The sequence below is a fragment of the Amaranthus tricolor genome, chromosome 2 (genome assembly GCF_026212465.1).
Source record: "Amaranthus tricolor cultivar Red isolate AtriRed21 chromosome 2, ASM2621246v1, whole genome shotgun sequence".
In the NCBI taxonomy this organism is placed as follows: domain Eukaryota; kingdom Viridiplantae; phylum Streptophyta; class Magnoliopsida; order Caryophyllales; family Amaranthaceae; genus Amaranthus; species Amaranthus tricolor.
Window position 1 is genome coordinate 35,201,422 of NC_080048.1, and position 26,355 is coordinate 35,227,776.

At 32.1% G+C, this 26,355-nt stretch overlaps 1 protein-coding gene across 1 annotated transcript; it reads left to right on the forward strand.

The window, feature by feature from the left end:
- The first annotated feature begins 11,759 nt into the window (after positions 1-11,759).
- LOC130806507 (uncharacterized) lies at positions 11,760-25,825 on the forward strand. The gene is made up of 22 exons (XM_057671628.1): positions 11,760-11,940; positions 12,064-12,398; positions 15,655-15,758; positions 16,476-16,544; positions 16,627-16,687; positions 16,975-17,114; positions 17,710-17,899; positions 18,263-18,324; positions 18,400-18,488; positions 19,109-19,181; positions 19,397-19,456; positions 19,634-19,780; positions 19,859-19,897; positions 20,043-20,080; positions 20,828-20,914; positions 21,091-21,256; positions 21,552-21,629; positions 22,184-22,320; positions 22,412-22,485; positions 22,826-22,895; positions 23,209-23,274; positions 25,468-25,825. Exons 1-22 carry the CDS (start codon positions 11,881-11,883, stop codon positions 25,594-25,596), a joined length of 2,274 nt encoding a protein of 757 aa, XP_057527611.1. The 5' UTR covers positions 11,760-11,880; the 3' UTR covers positions 25,597-25,825.
- Positions 25,826-26,355: the final 530 nt, after the last annotated feature.

A 26,355-nucleotide genomic window follows, 5' to 3' on the forward strand; every position in this document is an offset into this window, starting at 1 on the left:
TTTTTCCTTTTTTTTGTTTTCAGTTTCTAAATGAATGGCCGAGTCGAGTCGCTCTATTGGCGAGACTGCCTCCTGTTGCGGAAATGAATCCCTGGGAAAGACATGCTTTAGATGTATACCTTAATGATGTTAAAGACTTATTCGCCGAATGGCAAGCTTTTAAGGGGCATGGCCCTTCATAGTCTGTATTTAAACTAATTTACATTAATGCGTTTATTTATTTACATTAACGCTTTTTACATTAAATTTAATTCATGTTTACATCTATGTTTTTATTAAATCATGTTTACATCAATGCTTTTATTAATTTACAACATTACTATACACAATGAATTTCATCTACAATTTCTATAGTAATTACGTACACAATAGTATAACTATGGACTATCTAAATTTACAGCATCTTCAGCGGTGTTATTACGTTGTGGTGGTCGTGGCCCGCATAGTTTATTCCAGAGCATAATCCTACTAGTAAAATGTGTTTCTATATGTCTGGAAAAATTGTCAACTACTTCTCTCCAACATTGATGGACTGGCGGCAGTGGGGATGAATCGTCGTTCATTAATAGTTGAAGAAAATCATTTCCATTCACCTAACATATATGTATAACTTTATTTACACTATACATGCCCGGTGCTTTCCTTAACGGAAGAAACAAACAGTTGTACAGCGGATTACCGTTAGCAGAACCAGAATAAGCAATGCCAATGTTAAGAAACGTTGCTGCAGAGTACAATGCAATCGATGCATCCATCCAGTGAATATAAGGAGCAGGTCCATTGCCGTGTGAACCTATTCTGAATATAGCATCGTTTAACAACTCCTGGGATAGATACAAACTTAGGTATTGGTCTCTGTTCATTTGCATTTTCATACACATAACACGTCTTAAAAGAGGCCATGCCTCCTCGCCTCCCAACTCTGTGGCGGCAATAGCTCTAAATCCACAGTTACCATCACCTAACACATCAATTCAATCAAACAAGTAAGGAGGAAGAATGTACGGAATTTGATTAGGCCATGGAAACTGTGAAAAATCACGACCTCCTGGATCATCTGCAATTATTGAAAATAAGGTTAGTAAGATTAAGCTGTAACAAAATAATTTAAATAACGGAAAGGAAAGTCATGTATTGGATAAGTTGAAACTAAACTTAATTCCAACTGAAGATTGCGTTTCTCGACCACTAGATCTTCCGTATATCGGCTCCATCAGGGTGTAGTTCATACTCAAGTACTTGAGACAAGCGTCGTACAACTGCGGGATCAGATTTTAGGACTTCATCGGCGTTCGCGTATCGTACTCCTTTGTTGGTGTCATCTCCTACATCTGTGTACTTCAAAGTACTCCATATGGATGAATGTCATCCAAATACAAAGCACCTTGTGAACCGATGGACATATATAAATAACAAGCACACGACAATCCATTAGTGTGTTGAAGTACACAATCGCATTTGTAAATACAAAATCACCCAAATCTAACATACGGTTATGCTCAAGCCGCAGCTGCTCCAAGGCATAAATAGATATGTGGCGATATAAATGTCTAAAGAAATGTTGTCGCAACGACATTGCTACAAAATTCATGGATTCCTGTAGCGCTTGTCGGATCCTGGCTTGCTGGTTTGTAATCTGTGCGTGTGCCCTTTTGAACAGGGTATCTGTAACATCCGTTTTTTATAAAAAAAAATTAAAAAATAAAAAAAAAACAAATTTTAAAAATTTTAAAAATAAATAAATAACTCTCCATTAACAAATAACTTCTCACTTCTCCCTCTAAATCTTATAACTAACCTCACTTACCTACTATAAATTAAACCAATTACCCTTAATTCATTCACATTATTACTCACACTTTCTTTTTCTCCTACAAACTTCTTCCTCCATCTTCCAATTGCTTAAAATTTAATCAAAAAAAGGCAAGATTTTGATATTAAAGGTATGTAATTTCATCTCTTTATAATATTGTTCTACCAATTTCAATCCAAATTACACATTTTGTATTTGATAAAAAAAATAATATATATATATATATATATATATATATATATATATATATATATATATTTCTGACCTTAGTTTTCCGGCGATACGGCGGTCACCGGGATACCACCGGCGTGCGACGGCGGCCACCGGAGCCACCGCCGGCCGGCACCTTCTCCTTCTTCCTTCTCCCTTTCTCCTTCTCTCTCTTCTCCCCTCCCTCTTCTTTCTTCCTTGTGTGGTAACCGGTAGTCTAGTACCGTGGGTTTTTAACCCATTTTATTTCTTTTTATTTATTTATTTCAACTTTATTATACTTATTATAAAATATTATTTATTTTCCTTTTCTTTTAAAAATCATTTATAATACTCTTAATATCTATAACTAAATTTTAAAACTACCTTTTTGAATAAATTATATATATAAAAAAAAGAGTCTTTTAATTTATTTATTTCGATGGGTTGATCGGGGTATTAATTTGAGATATATTATTTTATCGTGTAGACAGCGTATTTGTAGACAGAAATTATTAGGAGCGTACGTCTAGGACCGCGTGACAAGGTAATTCTCAATGTCCATCTAATTAGGACTATCCCGTTAGTATTATGTGCTAAGTGATAATTAATGTGTTTAAATAGGATGCATGATTTTATATGACATTATTCTATATGATGTTATGTTTTATATATTCTCAAATTATATTTACTATTATTTTTGTCAAACTTGAATTTATAATTACTATTTTGATAAAATTTATATTATTATTTTGATAACGAAATTTGATACGATTTAGTTGAAAGAGAAATATTTATAATATTATTTTGATGAGAGTTGTATTATTATTTTAATAATGATTTCAAATGCGATTGAATTTGGGAGAAATATATTATGATATTAATATTGCAATTGAATATTCTTGAGATATATTTTTCTTGGGAAAACCTATGATCATAAAATAAAATGTATAATGTATGTTTGATTATATGTTTGTGTGCACGCGACTAATTATTAAAATATATTAAATCACGTAAAGTATAACACGAGGGAAATGAAGCTCTTATATTTGTTGTGATCCAAGTATAAGGGTGATAAACAGGTTGTCCTGTTTGGTTAGTATAGCTGCCGACAGGTATTATTATTTCTGATACTTGATACGATGTTTGGTCTTCCTTCTATTTGTTGTAATCCAAGTAGAAGAGGTGTGCACACTAGGGTTCCTTGAGACTACTCTGCTGGCCTTGAATTCTTTGGGGTGACGACCTCTTGATGAAGTAGGTATAGGGGTAAAGCCTCGGCCTACTGGCGTTCTTGTTCCCTCAAATTAAAAATTGATTATGTGTTTGTCATTATTAAATATCAAATTAATAAATTGGTTTATGTGATATTATATATAGTGTTTTCACAAATTGTTTTTTTTTAACTCAGCTATATATTATTTTCCAAAATTATTTTCAACTCAAATTATGTTTCATTTTCTTAAACTATTTTCATACTTAATTGTTTTACGTGATGAAGTTGGAATTACTCAATTTTCTGATTTTGGGAGTTTTTCCCTTGTTTTTCTTGCATTCTTATGTTGCAGGTTATTGATTGCGTGGGAATTGTGGAGTGAGGATCACCTAGAAAGATAGCTTTTATTAGAGTCGTATTTCAGTTTAAATTTTACCTTAAGTTGTTTAAATTTTATATGGACATAGATTGCGTTTCAGTCTTTTCTTAAAGTTTTAACATCATTCACAAATACATTCACATCAACAATCATACTTCAAAAACAAACATAAATAAATTATGCAATCAATTAATTAGTACCTTAATCAACTAAAGGTGACCTACAGGAGAATCTATTTGCGAAATTGTGACCTGCATTTGAATGATGATAAGAATTTATAACAAAACCCTAAAATCCAAAAAAAAAAAAAAACAAAAAAGTCGAATAACAATTTACCTTAGAGCAACCCAAGTGTATCCCAAAACACTTTTTTAATGCTAAATTGAAAGAGGAAGGAAATAATTGAGGGATTGAAACTATTATAAATGGTTGATTTGTGCAAGTGATTTCAAGTTTTAATATTTTTTTTATTCCTTTAAGGCATTTATCTTTGATATGAAAATATTTTCTAAAAAAAAAAAAATTACCTTTAGGTATATTTGGATTGGATGTAAATATTTAAGGGGTAAAAAAGTCAAAGTAAAAAAAAGTTGTTAAATAAGAAATTAGTGAAATTTGATTGTTGTAGAGGTGGGAGAATGGTTACAAAGTAATGAAACATAAAGAACTCTCAATTTTGTAGTATTAATATTTACCCTAAGGGAGGGTGGGGGAATGTATTACCTCTATAATAGGAGAAATGATCTTCTTTTTACATTATTATTTTTATTTTATGCTCATTTTACCTTTTTCACAACTTTCTTAACTATTTCAAATGCATTTCTATTTGCATTTATTTTATTAATTTGACTTTATTTCCGCTTTTAAATATTTATACTCAATCCAAACATGCTTAATCTTAAAGATTTACTATACTATTAATAATATATTGTGAATTATTTTAGTTACTTTTTTTTCTTTAATCATTATTGTTTAGAGGGTATTTTTAATCGAGTTTAATTAAATTCAATTAAAATATTACACTTATTCTCACATTTTCTCCAATACAACTAAATTAGTCGTCTAATTCGTTTTACATAGTCACCATATTTCGAACTCCTATGATGATTACAAGACAATAATAATTTTGCAGTGAAGAACTCATTTGGTTATATAAAGATCTCCTTTCCATGAGGTATTGGATTGGAATCATGAAGAGATATTTGTCCTATTACTTGATAGCTTGAGCCTTCTAGAAAAGTTGAGAATGTGGAATATTTAGAGTATATAGGTTTTAAGGGATATATTCCATGAACTACGATAGTAGTGGGACATAATATATAATAATAATAATAATAATAATAATAATAATATAAAGAAAAAATTATCTAATCTAATTATTTTGCAAAAAAACTACCTTATGTGATATTTTTGTTTGCAAAAGACTAACACTTAATGGAATCAGTTAGTTGACTGTTAAGTGTGTCTTTGACTTTGCACGTGACATGCACTTGACCTCCTTTTAGCATTCTGAAACCAAATCAATCACTAATAACACTCAATCAACACTTCAGTGCAACATTAATTCGTTTTATCTTCTTCTGAGAAAACAAAACCCAAATCCATAAACCCTTTAAATTCTTCAAACTCAAAGTCTGATAAACTCTTACTAAAATTCTTCTTTATCCTTCTAGGAGCAATTCCTGTACATGTACTACTACTCCCTTTTAATGGAAAAGTAGTTTCTGATGTTAATTTTTCATGGGTTGTTTTCATTTCTACTATTGAATAATCTTCAAGCACTTCTTGTATTTTCCCAGAAAATATAGTTTGGAGTTTTGGTGTTAAAAGAACATAATTTGGAGATACAGAGGATTCACTTAATAATTTTTGAGGTGAATTTGAGTTAATTTTAGGAGTTTTGGTGTGAATTGTCGGTAGAGCTGAATTTATGGATGTGATTTTGACATTTCTAAAAATTTATTGAATTTGGGGTGCTTGATCTGGAATAGATTTATGGTCAAACCAGTAAGAATCAAAGAGAGTTAGGACAGGTTCAGCTTCTATTAATGAAACCTAGAAGAAGAAAAAGAAAGAAGGGATGTAGAGAAAGAGAAAGGAAACGGAGAACGACTATCACATACAAAGTCAACGCCCCACTTGACGGTCAACTGACGGTTTTAGTCAAGTAGTAGTCTTTTGAAAACAAAAATATTATATAAGGCAATTTTTTGCAAAAAAAAAATTAGATTAGGTAGAGAAAAGGTGTTGTAGATTAGGTAGTTTTTTGTAATTTTTTCTAATATAAAAGTCCAAAGAATTCCCAAAAAAAGAAAAACGCAAAACATAAGGAAACGATGACTTGTCTTTTTGGAAAGTGTCGAGTCTGCACTGTAACAGGTGCGGAAAATTTCGATACATAATTAACATATAATAATAATGTTTAATACAAAAATATTGCGGACGTCTCAAAATGCCGAACTGTTAAGAAACTTTAAATCATAAAAATTGAAACTTTTTAAAACAAAAGTAAAATATTACATCTGATAAGAAATATTGTTTTCTCAAAATGAAAAAAAATACATCGTCATCAAGTCGTCAATAAAGATACAAAAAGCAGCTAAGTTCTCGATAAATAGTAATTGCTACGGCTTGGATCGGAACCTGAACTAAATCCTGCAAAATGCTGCCATCCAGGATACGGATGAAAGCCGTTTGAATCGGTTAGCGCTTAACGCCGAGCATAACTTCCTATCCAGCTCAAAATACGAAAATTATACGCTACATTTACAAAACAATAATTTAAGTACGAACTTATAATTAATTGACACCACCGTATACTTTTACCATATTCTTTTTCTGTTTCATACTTTTAAGTCATTAAGATATCATTCTCGATCCTGACAGAAGTACGTTACTGCCACTTATACTATCGGTAATCTTAATACTTAAATAAGTTCATTTGATTAATACTCATAACCGTACCATACATCATTGCATCAACACTAATCAAGTTTATCACTGATCAACAAGCAAACGCAATAATATGACACATGATATATGTAACGGTCTGGCTAGATTAGGGCCAAAGCCCTATATCTAACTGTGGTGGGGGTCGTCACCCCGCCAATGTTTATGCTCGAGCTTCTACAGGATAGGTAGCTAACCCCCTGTTTAACACCACATTTATATGTGCCGGCTAACACGGGCACCGTGATTTTACATGCCGGTTTATGGTTCGACATTACCTTACTATCAGGGTCATTCAACCAGTAATCAGATAATTTCACATTAGTTCATCACATTTTCATTATTACATGCTAATTTTGACTTTATTCAACTGAGATGATAACTTCTTTTATTTAATATAGTTACTACTATAGACTTAAATTTTATCTTTAGGCCCTTGTAGTTCATAAATTAATCTTTACTCATTATATTTTATTTATCACTCTATATTTAATAGTTTTCTCATTTATTACCAAAAATTTTACTTATTTTATTAATAGTCTCCACTTTAATATTTTCTACTAGTAGCTAATAAAATTTATTTTTTTGAAATAAACTCCTAAAATTGATATTACCTAACTTAGAATCAATACAACTTATTCTTTTCGGATAATTAATTATTTTATTTATAACTCCAAGTTAAATTGTAATCTCAGGATAAGTTTTTCAAATCCAACAATTTCACAAAAGTCAACGTTTCAAGTTTTAGGGAAATAAGTAACTTTATTAAGTTTACAAAATGATAAATATTTTAGCAAATAATCATAAAATTTGGAACTTCTCAATGATTAATATCTCTAGTTATAAAAACAGAGTGACACTTACAAATTTTTCACAAAAATCAATATTTCAAGTAAACTTTGTAATTTTACGAGCATTCAATATTTTTAGTTGTAAAGCAACTTCAAAACTTCACAACAATCATTATTTTAAGTAAACTTTATAATTTTCATGAAAATTAATGTTTTAGATATAAAACGGGTAAAACTTTATTTTTTTACATTTTCATAAAAATCAATATTTCACTCATAATTTAAGAGACAAACTTCTAAAAATACTTTTACATCTTTGTACATAAATTTTTGCTCAAATAGTAAACTAAAAAAAATTATTTTGTACGACTAGTTTATTTAATATCATAAAAGTTATCTTTATTATAATTTCTCATATATTCAAGGAAACACTTTAATTGCTTATAAAAAGTTATTCACAAATATATTTTAATCTTATTATGGATACTTAGTAACTTATATTATTTAATTATTATATATATTTTTTATTATATATAAACTAATATGGTCAAATGGCCTAGGTTACTTTTAGAGTATTTTCCACTTATAAACAACTTAACTTATTTTATTGTAGTATATCCTAAGTTTAAATAATTAACATTCACTAAAAAATAAAAACTTCAACACAATAACTTAAAAATTCGATAACATAAATATCAATTAATTTCTAATAACAACTTTTTAAATATAATCCTAGTTAATATAACATGTTCATAAAAACTACTCACAACTTATTAAAATTATTTAAAACTAACATAAACATATTAAAAATAAATTTTAGCATAAACATACTTAATTATAATAACATTCCTAATATAACACATAACCCATAAACATACTAACACAATACATAAGTAAAACTTAATTTTAGTTAGAGCACCCAACTTTCTAACATGTTCAAAATTTATTAAACAACATACTAACAATATTTTTAGCACAACATACTTAGTATAAACATAATCATAAATTCATCAACCAATTTTCCTAATTAATCATGCCCCATATATTTCATACTTTGTATATTATAAAGTAAATATAATGTAAAATTTCCACATAAAAAGTAGGGTAAGAAATTATACCATACTACCACCAAGGATTAATACTAAATACTAATTAGGAAAATGGATAGTGTGATCCTCCAAGCTCCAATGCTCCATGCCCAAAACTCCAAAGTGATGATCTTCAAGTACCCAAAATTATACCCAACTATGTTTCTTCTTCTTGATTTTCTTCAACTAATTAATTTTAGGAAATTAGTATATGATATAATGAAGTGAAATTAAGAGCAAATGGAAGAAAAGTAGATGACTTAATTCCTTAATATTACATAGCTAGAATGATATATTTTAGGTGAGTTTTATTTTAAGTTTGCAAGGTTGAATGTTAGAAAAATAGCTAGTATATGAAGAACATATTTATGGGACAAGATCTTATAATATTTGGATAAAAAAAAAAAATCATGGCTTCATATCTTACCCATAACCATCCAACATGATGGTAAGGATGAAGTTTGATTTCTTTTCAAACTTACTTTACTTATGTAAGTAAATAAGTAATAAAAAAATATAGGTAGGTTTTGACTAATTAGTTTTAGTTAGTTAGGATTAGTTTTGGTGTAAAAACAAGCTTAAAAGTGTAATTAAATTTAGTATTATAATTATACTAGTTTTAAAATAGTTTAAGTGAAAGTGTTAAAATCGTTAAAATAATTGTTAATAGAATTAATTAGGAATTAAGCATCTAAAACGTAATACTTTAGTAAAACGTAAGTTGATTAAATAATTTTGAAAATTTTGAAGTATATAAATTAGTTATTAAAACTTTTGGGCTCAAAAAGAATATTTTAGAAATATAAAATTTCGAGTTGGAAATAATTTAAAGAACTCGGATACGTATTGAAATTTTAAGGGAATATAAAATAGGATATAAGAATTACATCTCGAGGAATAAAATCATATATGATGACTAAATTAAATTGGAGTTTAGGGATTATGAATTAAGAATTTATCGGAAAAAAAATTAATCGGATGATTAAAGGGAAATTTCGAGTCTGTTACATGCACTTTAAGCAACGAGTCATCGCCAGGGAGCAGAAACCGGTTGCCTAGCTCTGTCTTGCCTTTTTGCCGTTTTTTGGTCACTTTGACCGTGTTTTGGGAGGTTAAGTTGGTTTTACTCAATCATTTCTAATGATTGGTAACTACCAATCAATGATTGAAAGCTAATTAAATATTAGTTAATTTATAATTGGATATATGGTTGATGTACTCTATTATAAATAAAGTGGCATGTAAGGAAAATAACACCCCGTAGGCTGTATTTCATTTTCTGATCTCTCCTTAAAATATATATTCTTGTTCTTCTCTTTATTGCATGTTGTGTATAAAGAGAGTTATAAACTCTTTATGCATAATCCTAAGTTAATTGTCAAATCTACAATACATTGTTGTTTCTTCCATTCTCTAGTGCTAAGAGAATGGTGTTGTAGTCTCTAACTCTTTGTGAATTTCAAACATCATTTCCAAGCACCTTGTGGGATAAATATCACAAAATGAAAGTGATAACACGCCTTCTATAAATATTAAGTTTTCGAGTGACGTTCATCGATACAACCTGATCTTCAAGTTTTTGTCCATTTTGGCGATCAAGAAAGCAAGAAGTTTCATTGTCATCCATACAAGATGTATACAAATTGAGTTTGTTGTAATTGGCATTTATATTTGTATTTGCATTGTATTTCCAATAGAGGATGTCATCTTTTAATCATTTGTGCTCGCTGAGACATTTCTCGGCTATAGTTTAATCGTTTGTGGTTCTTTTTCGACTAGGGTCACGAAATATTGGTTTACAACACGCAGTCTGAATGGCTAACGAATACAAGATCCATTGATACTAATAAATAAAATAAAGAGATATTGTCAAAATTTACCTAAAAAAATTATATTTGTAAAAAACAAAGTAATGAAAATTTTTCCTTATTTAACACTATTAGATAATAATTTTCATCAATTGACCGTTAAATTTAGCTTTGACTTTTATTTTTGTCCAAAACAACCCTTAAAGGTAGTCTTTCATAAAGAGTTTTTTTTAGATGATCTTTCACAGACTTTTTTCATCAATTAGTTTTTGACAAATTTTCCTAAAAATAAAATATTCTCATTATAAATATTAGAAGCATTAAAAAGTGTAATGGCATTATCAATTTGAGCTAACTCTTGGTCTTACGATGAAATACGTCTAAAGTGAATATTTTAAATAATCAAAGTACGTGTTTTAATATACCACGTGATACCATTATTCATAGTAAATTCCACTGCCCAGTAAGGGGCTAAAGACATTCAAGTTATACCCATACCCTCAAAGAGAGGGCTTGAGAAATGTGGTTAATGGGGCCCCAAATAAAGAGAGTCATGTATAGAAAAAAGATGAGTGATGCCGAGTATGTTATGAAAAAATTAACTTGTAGAAACCAATACAAGTTAGGTACAAAATAAAAATAAAAATAAAAGTAAAAGTATGTAAGTATACACTGGTACTCTTATTCCCAAGCTACATGATAAAGTTTAAGACACCAATTCGCCGTCTCTAGCTGCTCTTATTTCTAGCTAGGTCCACTGAAAAGTGTAGCTCTTGCAAATGTAAATTAATTTGCTCCTCCTCTAGTTCTCTTTGTTCTACCTCGACTTCTTTTACCCTTCACTATTAGGCTTTTCACCGTACTCACATGTGCGTCTAACTTTAAATGCCCAAACCTCTTTGACTTGTTTTTACACATCTTTGCTGATAATGAGGCCACTCCTAGTTCTTTCCATCTCTATGTTCGATGCAAATCTATGCTATTTCCATCTTATGTTCAGCCGTCTTCTAATGAGCCATCATTCTGTTCAGTACAACAAAGCAAACATAATTGCAATTCGGGAAAATATTTCAATTTAGTCCAATTGGAAACTTCTTATCGCATCTCATGTCAATAGTCGTTCTCTACTTTAGCAATCTCGCGTGTAATCAATGGGTAATATTTTCATCATTCTCACTAATACTGTTGATAACATAACCTAATTATTTAAACTTGCTCGTGCATATAACCACATCGTCTTCAATGGTCACTTCAGATTGTGTTAGTTTTAAACGTATAAGTATTAAACAACAAAAAATAGGTATTTTAAGTATGAAAATGGACTAGTTGACTACTTAGCCAAATTTAGAATTTGTGTATTATTATATTCCTTACTATACAAAAATAAAGTTATTTTTTAGATACAGATCAACTAATGTAACAGCATTAAAACTAAAAACTTATATTTTCATAATTTGCATTAATTAGACTTTTTAATTTATAATATGAAGTATGTATGACGGTATTATAGGTCAATTTGTGACATGGAATAATTGTTTTCTCATTCCTCAAGTTATTTTCATTCGTCACTTCATTATAGAACCCTCCCTATACACTTTCAGTCCAAACAAAATCCTCAAATTTTTTCACTCCAAAATCATCAAATTCATGGAGATCGATTTCGCTGAATATCAACTAAGTGCTGAACTTCGAGGTCATGAAGACGACGTAAGTGTATTCAGTTTCTCTTTTCATTTTTTAGCTAAAATTTGAGCAACGGCACAAAAAGACCTAACCAATTTTGAAATTGATTTTTCGATTTCTGATTTCGATTTGTTGATCAAATTCTAGGTCAGGAGAATATGCATTTGCGACAATGCGGGAATTGCGACGTCGTCTCGTGACAAAACAGTGAGGTTTTGGTCACTTGATCCAGCGAACAAGTACAAAATCATGGATGAACCGAAGATTATGGGGGGGCACACAAGTTTTGTGGGCCCTGTTGTTTGGATTCCGCCGAATGATGAGTTTCCCGAGGGCGGACTTGTTTCTGGTGGGATGGATACTTTGGTGATGGTGTGGGATTTGAAGAGTGGTGAAAGAGTTAATGTTTTGAAGGGTCATTCAATGCAGGTGACCGGAATTGCTTTGGATGATGGTGATATTGTCTCGTGTTCCCTTGATTGGTATGAGTTAGGCATTTTTTTCCTGCTGAATGTTGTGATGATCATTGTTGTGAAATAAATTGGTGGAGACGGGATGTGTTTTTAATGTAGGCAGAATTTTTGATTAAGGTTAGTTTTCAATGGATAGTGAAGACGGAGAGTTGAATTTTGACTGAAATTGAAGTTTTGTTAAATTGCTACTGTACATTTTCTCATGATTTTATCCATCATTAAAAATGTAAATTATGCTTTTGATTGGTTTTATTTTGGGAAAATCCTGTTAGTATATTGAAGTTGAAGTTACTAATGTACTCTTTTGTCCAGGTCGAATACCCCCCTATTTGCTTTTTGGTAGGGAGACATAAGTTGGGTATGGTGGGTTAAAAAAGTGGAATATTTTAAAATAAAAGAGAGAATACGATGAGTAAAAGTGGTGGAAATATCCTAAAATAGTAATGAGGCAAATTTATTGGGATATACTAAAATAAAAAATGGGCAAATTGAGTGGAAGTATGGAGTACATGATATTAGTCCAAGTTAGTACTGACTACGAATGCCAAATACTATTACCCTTTGTTCCAAGTGGGTGAAAGCCTGAAAGTAGTGTGTGAATGAATTGGAATGAGGGTTCGAGTTTGTGAGACAATGTGGTCATATTGCCAGTTTTAGAAATATTACAAAATACGACATATCCTAAAATGAAAAATTTAGTAAATATGACTGTTACATACAGAGTATATTGTTGTGGCGGGGTTGGTCAATTTGACTACTGATGTCAAATGTTGCAAAAAAAAAAGTTTCGTATCATAAAATTTCTTATATGGACTAAAAGAAAATCTTCGATTGTTTAGAATTGGGTGTGATGTCCATTATTTCTATAGAAAAGTGACTTAGTAAATCATGTGCTTTTTTTATTTATGTGAAGTTGCATGTAGTTTGCTACCAAGGCTCAATTGGAAACAACCTTTTTGTTAGTTTTATTATTAACAAATGTAATGTTACGTACATTTGATCCTCCCAAATTTCACTCTTGGTGGGAGCCACTAAATGACATTCGCGTAATGAAATATTGTGTTGTCGAATATAGAACTAGGTGTACTAACCGAGCGCTATATCAAAATTTAAATGACTCTTAATCGCAGTAGGATAAGGAGTGGGCTAAGAGGCAAGGGATTATTTAAGTTATTTGTTTAGAGGGAAATGTAGAAGCTATATGATGTTTGAAGTTAAGAGATTGATAAAGGAAAGGATGGAGGTGATGAATGTCGAAGGAAGAGGAAGAAAGGATGAACTTTGTTTATTTGGTTCTATTGAAGTCGAATTAGAGTTGTGGGTTTGTGATTGTGTTTGGCATGGGAATAAGGTCCAAGATGGAACCCTAATAAGGTTTTATTAGTAATGGATGAATAGAGGAGGGTTTAGAGGAGTTTGGATTAGTAAAAGTGGGATTAGGAACCAAGAGATGACTCGAGCCCCAAATCCACGGTATGAAGAAAGGATGGATATGGACTTAGAGTTGAACTTGACTTGGGAATGTTGATGGGATGAGAGATACTTGTGGATGAAGGAATAAAGTAGAGTGAAGAATTTTTGTGTAGTTGGGATAGGAAAACAAATTTAAATCTAATTTTCATACAAAAACACCATAAAATCAAATTCAATGTTAAGTATGGAATACAACAAGAACAAAAATATTCTCAAGGTTTTGATGAAGAAATCCACTATTTTATTTCATTTCTGACTAATGAATATTTATTGACTATAGTTATTAGATTATTATTTTTTCGGGCTAAAAATTAAACGTAGTAATAAAAGAATTGACCAACAACTTTGACCTAGTTTGATTAGTTAAAATGATAAATTTTAATAGGAGCACTTGGATGTGTGACTTGGTCCCCAATCTTACAGAATCACGTGTGGACTTAGAGCCCACGTCCACTTGGACGTTTGGTCAATCTTTGACTTTTCTTTCTCATCCATCTCTATAAGACATTGTCTTTTTTTGGTGATGACCATCCCTATAAAATTATAATTCTTTTGAAATTATATCTTTCACGTATCTAGGAGCAAATCTAGCCTTGGATTTTTCTTCTCGAGATTGAAAGCAACATCACGGTCTAGATTGAAAAATTATCAATGGATGAACTATCATCATTGGATCTTGGAATTAGGGTTGTCATCCTAGTCATTTTCCTACCTTGTTGGATCTTTGGACTTGATCTCGAACTTGGGCATGTGTCTTTTTGCTCTTGTTGATGTTGTTTGTCTTCTTGGGCCTCTTTCTTCGCACCCTATATGTTTCCACTGTCACGACAAGACACTTTTCTACTATAGAAAGTTTACAATTTTACAACTAATACATTCACCCTAGATAGCTCATGTGGTTGTATTGTAATAACAAACAACTAAAAAACATCTTATGAATTTGTGTACTCGAATTTAACAAAGAAAAAAGAAAAGTTTACACAACAAGATCCTACTAATATTTAATGAATGTAAAAACATTGTTCTCAGTAACCATGGATGTGGATGTCCTCCTCGAGGAGTAGTTGAGTAGGATCATAATTTTGAAGACCTGATTGCTATCATTAGACCCCACATATATGAATAGGGTTTAGAATATGGTACCAAATTAGTCATTTATGATATACATTTTACTGCCTATACTTATTTTATCACCCCAATTTCATCAAGTAAATCCCACCGAAGCTTCTATTTGCACGGGGTTTTAGGGTTCGAATGTGCGCAACCTTAACTTTGTATAAACATTTAACATCTACATTAAATTTTGATTTTATAGATGCATAATGGATTTCCTAGAAATACCAGAAGCATTTGAATTGATGAGACTCGTGAGTCGTGAGAGATTGGTGATATGTGTGACAATTGACAAAGTAGGGTTCCAATACCTTACAAAGTACATCCCATACCCCTTTGATTTTGTGATACTTTGTATTTTAGGTCTTCCCATTGATCTTGATACGCTGTTATTTTTAATTGTGCACCTATTGTCTCTCTTGATTTTATCCAAACTCATAATCTTTTTTCGTTTCAACTACAAACTCATTATATCTCTTCATTTCATCCATACATTTCTTTTATCCACTTGTTTTTACCGTATCCTTCACTACAAATTAATAAAGCAATTTTGCTCAATTGCTGCAAAATTAAAGACACTTGACTGAGTATTTAGTACTTTTTATTCGTAGTATTTAGTGATACTCTTGGCGAATGCCAGTTTCATGATTATACTCTTTGTTCTGCTCTTATTTCTTAGCACTTTGAAGAGATGGAAAAATGGAAAGGTTGTGGATTCCTGGGAGGCTCATAGTTCTTCAGTGCAAGCTGTTATAAAACTACCATCAGGTGAACTTGCCACAGGTACGAAATTTCTTTTATTTGGAAAGTTTGTACAGAAGTGGGTGGGTGTGTTCTTTTTGTTGTTGCGCATGTGTATTAATTACAGTTTTCTTAAAACCTAATACCCTGGAGAGCATATAAATCATAATTGAAATAATAGACGGTGCAACTGAACTCATTGCTTAATCTGTAGAATTGATTTTATTGGTCTGAAAACATGTTTTGAGGTTTGCATCAATCTATGTGAGATCTCTTTTTGGTTTAGAACAATTAATTATTTTTCACCCTAGAAAAGAAAAAGTATCCATCAAGCTTAATTTTGATTTGCACTACGTTGCCTTAATCATAAATGTGGAGAACTTTTTGCATTCAATTCATTAGTGGCATTTATCCAAATGCTATGATCTTTTTGTATAGTTCTTTGGTTTCAGATTATAATGGACTAGATAGTAAAATGACTCATGAAATCATGTGCACTTTGTATTTATGTGAAGCACATGACCTTATCTACTAAAGGTCTATTGGAAAAGAACCTCTTTGTTAGTTTTAGTACTAACAAGGGTAAGGTTGCGTAAATATGACCTCCAAACGCCACCTAGGTGGGATTCACTTAGTGGCTTTGGCGTAATGGAACGTTGTTTTTATTGTTGTATGATCTTTTTTTATGGTGAGTAGATCATTGCCTGGATTTTATGTTACAGAATCACATATCTTTCATTGGCTTGTTTGTGAATTCAGGATCCAGTGATTCAACTCTAAAGCTATGGAAAGGAAAAACATGTGTGCACACGTTTGTTGGACATAGTGGTTCGTGATTTAGTTGTTTTATATTGAGTCAATTACTGTGCTGTTATTTTTTGTGTACTAATGAATACCTGTAACTTGCCAGATACTGTGCGAGGTCTGGCTGTTATGTCAGATTTAGGAGTACTTTCAGCTTCACATGATGGGTACGTTAGTATTGCTTTTTTGTTCCTCCAATTCTCAATATCTCTTGCATGTAACAGATTATTACTTTCTACGCTGTCTTCTTAGTTATTTTAGTCTGCTGCAGTCAACAAGATGTGTCTTATTCTTAATATGTTCATTCTCATGCATGTATATTTGTTCGAATCATCATCTTCTCTACAGGACTACAACAGTCGTCTACACTGTCTCCCATTCTATCGATATTTTGTACTCAGTTATGTCAATTTCTATTTTCTTATCTCATTTAAAAGTGGTTTGTATTCCTCAGTTCTGTGCGACTTTGGGCACTGACGGGTGAAGTTCTGATGGAGTTGGTTGGGCACACATCTCTCGTTTATTCTGTTGATTCTCACGTCTCTGGTCTTGTGGCTAGTGCCAGTGAAGATTGCTCGGCAAAGATATGGAAAGGTGGTTTAATTCTATATTTATACTGCTTCTCTCTGAAACTTGCTTTATGAATACATCGTCTTTTTCTGAGCCTAAATGTAAGCATGGTTATTTGTCTTATTATCTTATTCAAACAGCAAGTGAATGTATCATCTCCCTGGTTTGTGGAAAAAATTGAACATGAATTACCAAATATTTTGTCCTTTTTTTTAAAAACTTTACATGAGTCTCCCATGGCTTAGTGTTGGATCCACTAATGTTTTTTTGAGCTCTTAATTGGATGTTGAATTTCTAGTTCTGGTTTGAGCAATTGTTTTTGCTTTGCTTGCTGGTGCTTGCTGGCGTACAGTTGGTGCGATTATTGTGGATTGTTGTATAAAACTTCAATGGTTGTGAAATCGTTTAACCAATAGATCTGAAGTTCATAGCTATATGCTAATTAATGGTGTTGCTCTGAATGTAAGTGAAATTTTGTGCTGCTGCATTTCTGTCTCGCCTACGGATCGGACTACCTAAAATCAGAGTTTCTCTGTAACCAGCAATTTTATGAATTCTGAAACAATTCCTGGATACAACCCATGATTCTTTGTCATGATAGAACTGTTTCTTTGTGCAGATGGTGTTATGGTTCAAAGCATTGAGCATCCTGGATGTGTTTGGGACGTGAAGTTTTTGGAAAATGGGGATCTTGTTACAGGATGTTCTGATGGAGTAGTGCGCATCTGGACAGCATTGGCAGATAGAGTAGCCGACCCTGTGGAGCGCGAATCATATTTGTCACTTCTTTCTAACTACAAGCTCAGTAGGTATTACGAGCCTATTTCCACATATCTTGCAGTTTTGGGACTGTGTTTTAATGTGTTTTGTGATCTAAATTGATTTCTTATAGTGATGATTTATGAGAGGATATTAACTCTAGTAATATGTCTGTGCAATAATACCTTTTTGCAATATTTGGATGGAAGGAAATGGAAGAACAGGATGGGGAGGGAAATGGAAGGATGGTATTTGCTTCATTTGGATACCAGAGGGAGGGAGGAAAATGGAGGGAAGGGAGTTGGAGGGGAGAATTTTTTTTACGTTTTGCACAAATTCTTTCAATATTGGAAATATGTGGAAGGAAAACACATTAAGTTTAGGCTAATGCAATTTGCTAATTCTTGTTTTAGAAAGACAGTCGGTGGCCTGAAACTGGAGGAGTTACCTGGGTTGGATTCATTACAAGTTCCAGGTTTGGATGCTAGTAGTTTTATATTAAATTGACAGCGCTTATAGTGTCATTAATCAATGCTTACTCATGTTCCAGGTACAACTGACGGACAAACCAAAATTGTCAGAGAAGGAGACAACGGTGTTGCATATTCGTGGAACATGAAGGAGTATAAGTGGGATAAAGTATTACTTTCTTCCCTTCTGTGTCCAATTTTAATTCCAAAATATAGATTAGATAAAATAACCAGAGTTCTTGAGCTTCTTCAGGACCATTTGTTAGGGTGGTGGAAAGGGGAGTTCTACCTAGGAAATGAAAATGTTGAAGTTTTCATCTGGTACACTGAGATTTTAGATTTCACTTTGTATGATCATTTTTGCTTGTTACTTTTCATTTAAATGAATTTGCAGACTGAAGTTATGTTGGTTCTTATTATCTTTAACATAGGACTATTGCATTTTTGGTGCCGTCTGTGATCAGTCGGCTGTCATATAGAAGTTTTGTTGGTGGTCTACTTTGATGCTGCTTCTGATGTAAATGTCATTCTTGCAGAGTCATTCTTGTTTATATGGCCTTAAATCGTTATCATGAACTAGTTTTGTCTTTTTGGCTTTTAACTATGATGGAGAACAATTTTAAAGCCACTTTCTTTATGTTTTTTTACTCTTTGTAGCTTGATAATACGTGTACCGTTTCATAGTACTCCTTTCCCTCCAACAATGAATTTATAGTGTGTATTTTGTGGTTTATCGCTTTGCTTGTGCCTTTTGTCGCTTGCACTGATGGATTTCATTTTTTTCGTCAGATTGGTGAGGTTGTTGATGGACCTAGAGATGGCCTTAAGCGTCCTGTACTTGATGGAAAAGAGTACGATCATGGTGAGTAAGTTTAGTTGAAAACAAAACTTTGCAGCTATATCTACTGTTGAATAATTATGGCTTCCCGTTTTGTTATTCATCTAGGACCTATTGTTAATCTTCTGAACTGTTCCCAATGATAAATATTGGCAAACGAATGCTTTAACTCTTATGCTTCTTAAACTCCATTTTGCATTTTTTTGTCATCTTCTCATGTTGCGCGTGTTCGTGTCCAGTGTTTGATGTTGATATAGGAGATGGAGAGCCTATTCGTAAGCTGCCTTATAACAGATCAGGTATCTGTTTGTGTGTTGGATAATGGACCTTCTTTATTGGTTATTTTGATTTCTTGTTTACTCTTATATGCAGGAATTTTTTTTTGTTGTTCTGTCATTGTTATTGATACAATCTTATGAGTTCTTACTTCTATGTGATAATACATGTCACTGACATATGTTGATTTTCCCTCCTAGATAATCCATATGACACTGCTGATAAGTGGCTTCTCAAAGAGAATCTTCCGCTTTCGTATCGCCAGCAAATTGTAGATTTTATTTTAGAGAACACCGGCCAGAAGTCATTTTCTTTTGATCCATCATTCCGTGATCCTTACACTGGATGTGAGTTGAAATTGTATTGCCTCTCTTTAATTTTACTGACCTTGGTTATGCTTAAAAGGAGTTTTTTCTGCATTACAGCCAATGCATATGTACCTGGGGAAACTTCTTTAAAGCATGGTATGCTTTTTTAGTTCATCACACCTTTTCATTTCTGGTTTGTAATTGATCAACACGAAAGTTTCAGGCAATGCTAAAGTTTATTTTACTTTTTTTTATGTACGTTTTTATGCTCCCTTACATACAGTTCACTTTTAATTGGCAGCTATATCTTCTAAACCTTCTTTCAAACACATCCCAAAGGTACACCTTTATTTTATTTTTTTATTTTTTTATTTTTTTTTTACATCAGTGTTTACATATACGAATATAATGCTAGATGTTTCCCAAGAAATTAAAAAGAAAAAGTGAATATACTAATTAAGAAAGCTTATGTACTTTTTACGTTTATTGGTTTGTCTTGCCAATATTGAGGGTAATTGTTTGTATATATGTTTTTTTATTCATATATGATATATGATTGGACACGTTCATAGAGACCTTGCTTTATTTTTTGGGAATCTGGAATGATTCTCTATCAAGTATCATGAACTTTTGCATTGAAAAAATGCCTGAGTTTTTTTTTTGAAGTTTTTTTTTGCATTGAGGGTAATGTGAAGTTTTTTTTTTTTTTTTTTTTTTGTTTTTTCTCAGTATTTTCTGGGGTTAGAATCATTGAAATTGATGCATATTGTTGATTCAAAAGTCAGTTCCTTGGAATCTCTTTATATGTCATTTATCAGTGTGATCATTTATTATTAATCTTTCTTGAGCGAAAACTGCATTTTGTTGTTTGATAATATGAAGCGATAATTTTGCTCCCTGGATTTATCCTACAAATAAGTTCCCGCGAAAACTCCACAATATATTTTACATGACGAATTTCTTTGTTACTAATGTTGATTTTAAGTGCATGTGTTCATAATGATTTGATTTCAGCTTTTGAATTTTTAAGAGTTAATTTGAACCTTTGTAGTGAATAAATTTGTGAGATGTTTTTTTATTATGCAGAAAGGATTCCTCATCTTTGATGTAGCGCAATTTGACGGGATTCTGAAGAAATTGTCTGAATTCAACAATACTCTCCTCTTAAATAAGGTTTGTATTTGATACTTTTCCTATTTGCCTTCTTATTCTGGTGTCATATCCCTCCTCCAAAAAGAGGTGTTGTGATGTTTAATGAATTTTATTGTTTTGCCCTACTGTTTTACATTTGCTGATTTTAAGCTCTAATTTTTGGCTTATCTATAATTTATCTGTCATTTGTTTTAAAGGACCAGGCTCAACTGTCACTTACAGAAGTGGCAACATCTAGACTTGGTGCTGTTGTAAAGATATTAAAAGACACATCATATTATCACAGTAGCAGTTTTGCAGATGTAGACATCGACTTGTTGCTAAGGATACTGAACTCATGGCCACTATCCATGATATTTCCAGGTCTGTTGGCTGAAGATGCTGCCACCTTGTTTAATTGCTCTCATTTTTGCTGCTCAACAGTTTTTTTTTTATCTATATTCTTTCAGGCAATGAACATTGGTTTCATTGCTGTATATGATGTGCCAGGTTTTCTTGTTATTGTGAATAAAACCTAGCTTTGATTCATTTGCTTTGTCGTTTTGAACTCGAGCTCTGTTGTGCAGCAAATAGTCCTTATGTAAGGTGTGTTTGAGTATCCATCTACTACTTTTGGGCATTTTGCTCTGTTCTTATTTTATTTATTGCCTTTTTGCAGCTATCGACATTTTGCGAATGATCATTTTGCACCCAGATGGAGCTTCCAAACTCCTGAGGCACATTAATGGGGGAAATGGTACTTATAACTTCATGTCTTAATTACTTAATAGCTAGTAATTATTTTCTCCTTTTTCCTTTTATGGAAGAAGGCATGACAGTACTAAAAGGAATTATAGAACACCAAGGATCAATATACTACAAGTTCCAAAAAATATGACTTGTGCATACCCAACAAGTTCAACTGCAAATGTTTCTCATGTGCTCTGGACTATGGCTGTGTGCTTTAAACTTTTACTCTGCTTGCATCCACTTTGTATACATCCTAAAAATGAATATAATGAATTCTATGTCTTTTGGTTCTTTTTTGAACATAAAGTTCAAACTGTGTGCTGCAGAAGCTGGTTTATCTGTTTTAATATAGCTTATTGTTGTATCCAAACAACTGGTGCTCTTTTGTTTCAAGCTTTACCAGTATGGGTCCTTGGCTAGGCCAGACATGAGACTTGTTGCTACATGTTGTGAAGCTGTCACACTTTACTCTTTTTTGTCTTTTCCACTGGTTCTTAAGGAGGAGAATGCAGAGAAAAAACATTAGTGAATACTTACTGTTTATGATGCTGGTTTGTCCAGATGCACTGATGGAGATGGTAAAGAAAGTGACAATGAATCCAGTGATCCCAGCAAATATTTTAACTAGTATTCGTGCATTAAACAATCTGTTTAAGAATATTATTTTCCACCAGTGGCTCCAATATAATCGAAGCAAGGTTTGTCCCTTTCATTCACTAGAAGGTTCTTGTAACAGAGAGTTAGAGATAATAATTGATTGACATTCTTCTGATTCTTATCTTTTTGCAGATACTGGATTCATTTTCTGGTTGTTACACAACTAATAAAAATGTGCAATTTGCTTATTCTACATTGATTCTCAAGTAAATTCTACATTTTCATATAACCCTCTATTTTAAAGTTTCTGTATGTTGGTTTGGTGGTGGTTGGGGTGGGAACTTGGCTCAAGTATCATAAATTAGATGATTGATGAATTTTTCATTATTGTGGTATTGATAGATTAGGATATTCTGTGCTTTATCCCCTATTTTAGTTTAATTTTTTTTGTGTGCTAGAATGACTAAAATTAAAGTATTTATTCAGTTCAAGCTTTGGAAATTGGGTTCATTTCATAGTTGGAAGTATGCATGTACTTTAGTTCTATGTTTTTAAATTGTGATTGCTATTTGTAACTGTTGTTGATTGAAATTGTAACTTCTACAGTTTTTCTGTGCTGTTGATTGAAAAGAGAGATGAGGAAGGACAATTACAGGTGTTATCAGCTGCTCTTGAGGTTTACATTTGATCCCTCGGCTAACCTTTACTTTGTTTTAAGCTGCTACGTTTTATGTGATGCAAATTTATTGTGGCACTTTGGCCAATCTCAAGCCTTAGCAACACTAATAGCAATAAAAATAAAATTCATTTTTCTAGTTTAATAAACATAGGGCTTGAAAATGTAGTTCCAGAGCCATGGTTGTTTTTGAATCAAAGCCAGGATGTTATGGTAGCTTTGTTGTGCTGATTGATCTTGCAAAATTTTGTTTTTAAGGTATACAGGAATGCTACCTTGCTTCTATGAAGCTTATTTTTTCGCTGCTTTGCAGATTGCTGAAGCTGAGAATTTGGATCCAGAATCAAAGTTCCGTGCTCTAGTTGCTATTGGATCACTGGTATGTTGTCTTTAATTTGTGTGATTAGGAATGCCTGTGGGGAGATTTCAATAATGCACTATTTAAAAGTGTTGAATCATGATGTTGCAATTCTTTGGATGGTTTACGTAACTTATATGTTCAGCTTCTTCTCCCACTTCAAAAAGGTTAAATTAAATGTAAAAGGGCACCAAGTTGGACCCAAAGATTAAGGCAATGAATCCAATAATTCAATCTAGGTGGTTGAATGCAAGAATTTAATGGACCGTTAATGAATAGTGCATGAATATGTATGGATATGATCAAGATATACTGATCATGGATAAAAACCCACTTGATTTCACTCACCAAGAATCCCTTATCGCCATGCTCTCAATCAAGGCTTCACTCACCTTAATCTTCACAGGATCTTGCTGTGATTTCTCATGCTTCACTCACAAAGGAAGAATCATAGCCTCATAGGTTAGGAAAAGCAACCTGCAATTTCCCTTGAAAGAGAACACCTCTCTCTAGAAATCTAATTTCCTAGGAAACTTATTTTTAATCATCAAAAGTTCATACAAATGAGCCTACATGCCTCCTTATATAGGAGAACATAGAAAGTTAAGCACATGACTAGCACATGGCTTTTTAATACAATTAGCTCATGTGTCTCTAATAACCTCCTAACTAACTCCTAACAAACTTAGGATTTATTTATCAAACAACAAAGTAAATGAACAAACATACATGATTATGTTTCTATTATTAATTACTGTGTGTCCTCCAATGATTGCAGTCAAATTGTGAGTCTTCACACCAAGACTTGTAGTTGATCGTACATATCATTGTAAACCAGCAAGCATATGTGAATCCCCCCATCTTAATTTGAATTATGAGCCATAACCGTATTAAACAAGCTCACCAAGTTGGCTAGTTTGTGAATGTTTCCATTACCCCAATCTACCTGGTGCAAAAAGTCATCTTGATATTCAATAGCAATGCGTTGTTCCATATCATCATATCGTGCATACTAATAAAAATGTTAGAAATGACAAATGTCATCTTTGAAGAGCCGTGACCATGACAAATGAAATTATTTTAGTGGATGGTAGTTGATTACAGGACAATATTTACCTAATTTAGAATTCGATTTTTGTTTAAAATTGGAGCTAAATCAAGTAAAGTATTTATATAATTTATTATATCAATTCTACATACCTAACCTAGAATTTGATGTTTTATTGAACAAAAAAAGTCATGTATTCGGTAAATTTAATCACGATATATATAGCTGCATCATTCTATGAAGTTATATTCTTATATATTCCATATTAACAAAATATGTGCACTGCACGAGTTTTTATACTAGTATGAATAATAGAAGCTCATTAAGTGGGCTTCTTCCTTGACATTGAGCCTTTAGAAAATAGTCGTGCAAAGCAAATTTTAAAACTAAAACAGGCAATGCAATTAGTGCATTGAGATTCAAATAGATAGGTGAATCAGATGATCCTTGACCGGACTCTGCCAGCTAGTACTGTGCCCAATTTGATTTTTAGGCATCATGCGGTTGTGCAGTAGGCCTGATTATAGCTGCGTGACTTTTGAAATATTTTTCTTTTCTCTTCATTAATAACAGTAATGCTAGTATTTATAATAATGATACTACTACTACTACTAATAATAATAATTCTACCCTTATAATCAGCATGCATTATTTCTAGTGGATCTTTCAAGCCTATTCCTCGGCAATGTTAGATTACTCATGTCTCTGTGAATTTGCCGTATTCACTCAAAAGATCTAAACCTTTTTCTGTGGGGCAAACTGATGGAATCAGAACGGGTAGTACGCCAGATTTTTAGTGCAACTTCCATATTTGCTCATTTGGTCTTCTAGCTTTTGGAAGTTCAATCTTCAATTGGTTTACAAATAGTTCAAACCCAAAAATGTTTAATCCCTCGAGTTATTTCTCTGTAGCTCATTCTGGCTTCCTTGTCGTTATAGTTTAACGTATCCTTTATCCCAACTAGCTTTGTTAAAAACTCAGATGATTTCCCTGAGCCCAGAAGCAGTTTCTATGCAATTTTCATGTGAAAGTTTGAAGCACTGTTAAGATCTGTGTTAATTCTACGGCTGTCATTGCTGTGATTGATAAACTCTTTTGTTGTGTTATTTGGCTTTTGTACCACTAATCTATAGTACTTGACTAATAGCATCGAGTTTTAATGTAGATGCTGGACGGTTTAGTGAAGGAAGTAGCATTAGATTTGGATGTCGGGAGCATTGCGAAAACAGCAAAGTCGTCAAGCGACACAAAAACTGCTGAAGTTGGGGCTGATATCGAAGCTCTAGCAAAATAAACGGCGATATGAGATTATTTTGCTTTTTGACTCAAGTTTGAGAAAAGAAGATTCTGTTAAGCTTATATACATGAATTGTACAGTTGCAGAATTATTGTAACTTGTTTTCTGTACTGCTATTATTGAATTTTCAATGATATAACTAAAGGCTATAACCGTCCCTTCAATTGACTTATTTTTTCTTAGTGTTATGTGAAAAAGTTAATTAAGTGTACTATACTGTGTTGAATTTTGGTATATGGCCAGTGGGCCAGTGGCAATTTACTTTCTAGAGTTCAGCATGTTCAAATGGCTAATTTGGTTTTGGGTTATTATTTATCAATTACTTTTAATCTGTATTTTATTCTTAATTTATGCATTAAAATATAGTCAAATAAGATTTTGTTTGATTTGTCTCAACATAAAATTTATGAATATTTAGTTTTTATAATTTTTAATTTTACACAATTATCGTTATTAAGTATTAAATTAGTGCATTGGCAAACGTGTAAAAGAAAATGAGACATTTGAAATTAAACGAGTACATTGCAAAGCTAAATTTTGGTCATGAATATTTAGATAAACTAAAACTAAAAATTTCATCTTTAGATGGTCTGCTTTTATTTATCTTCAGTTAATTTTTATTAGCTGCTCTCTTGAAAGACGTCTCTTAGAAGCCTAGCTTATTAAAGCTTGATTAAAAAAGAATATAAATTATTCGTGTAACTACATGTAGAGTTTTAGGATACCTCAAGTATACATTTAGGATAAGTCAAGTAG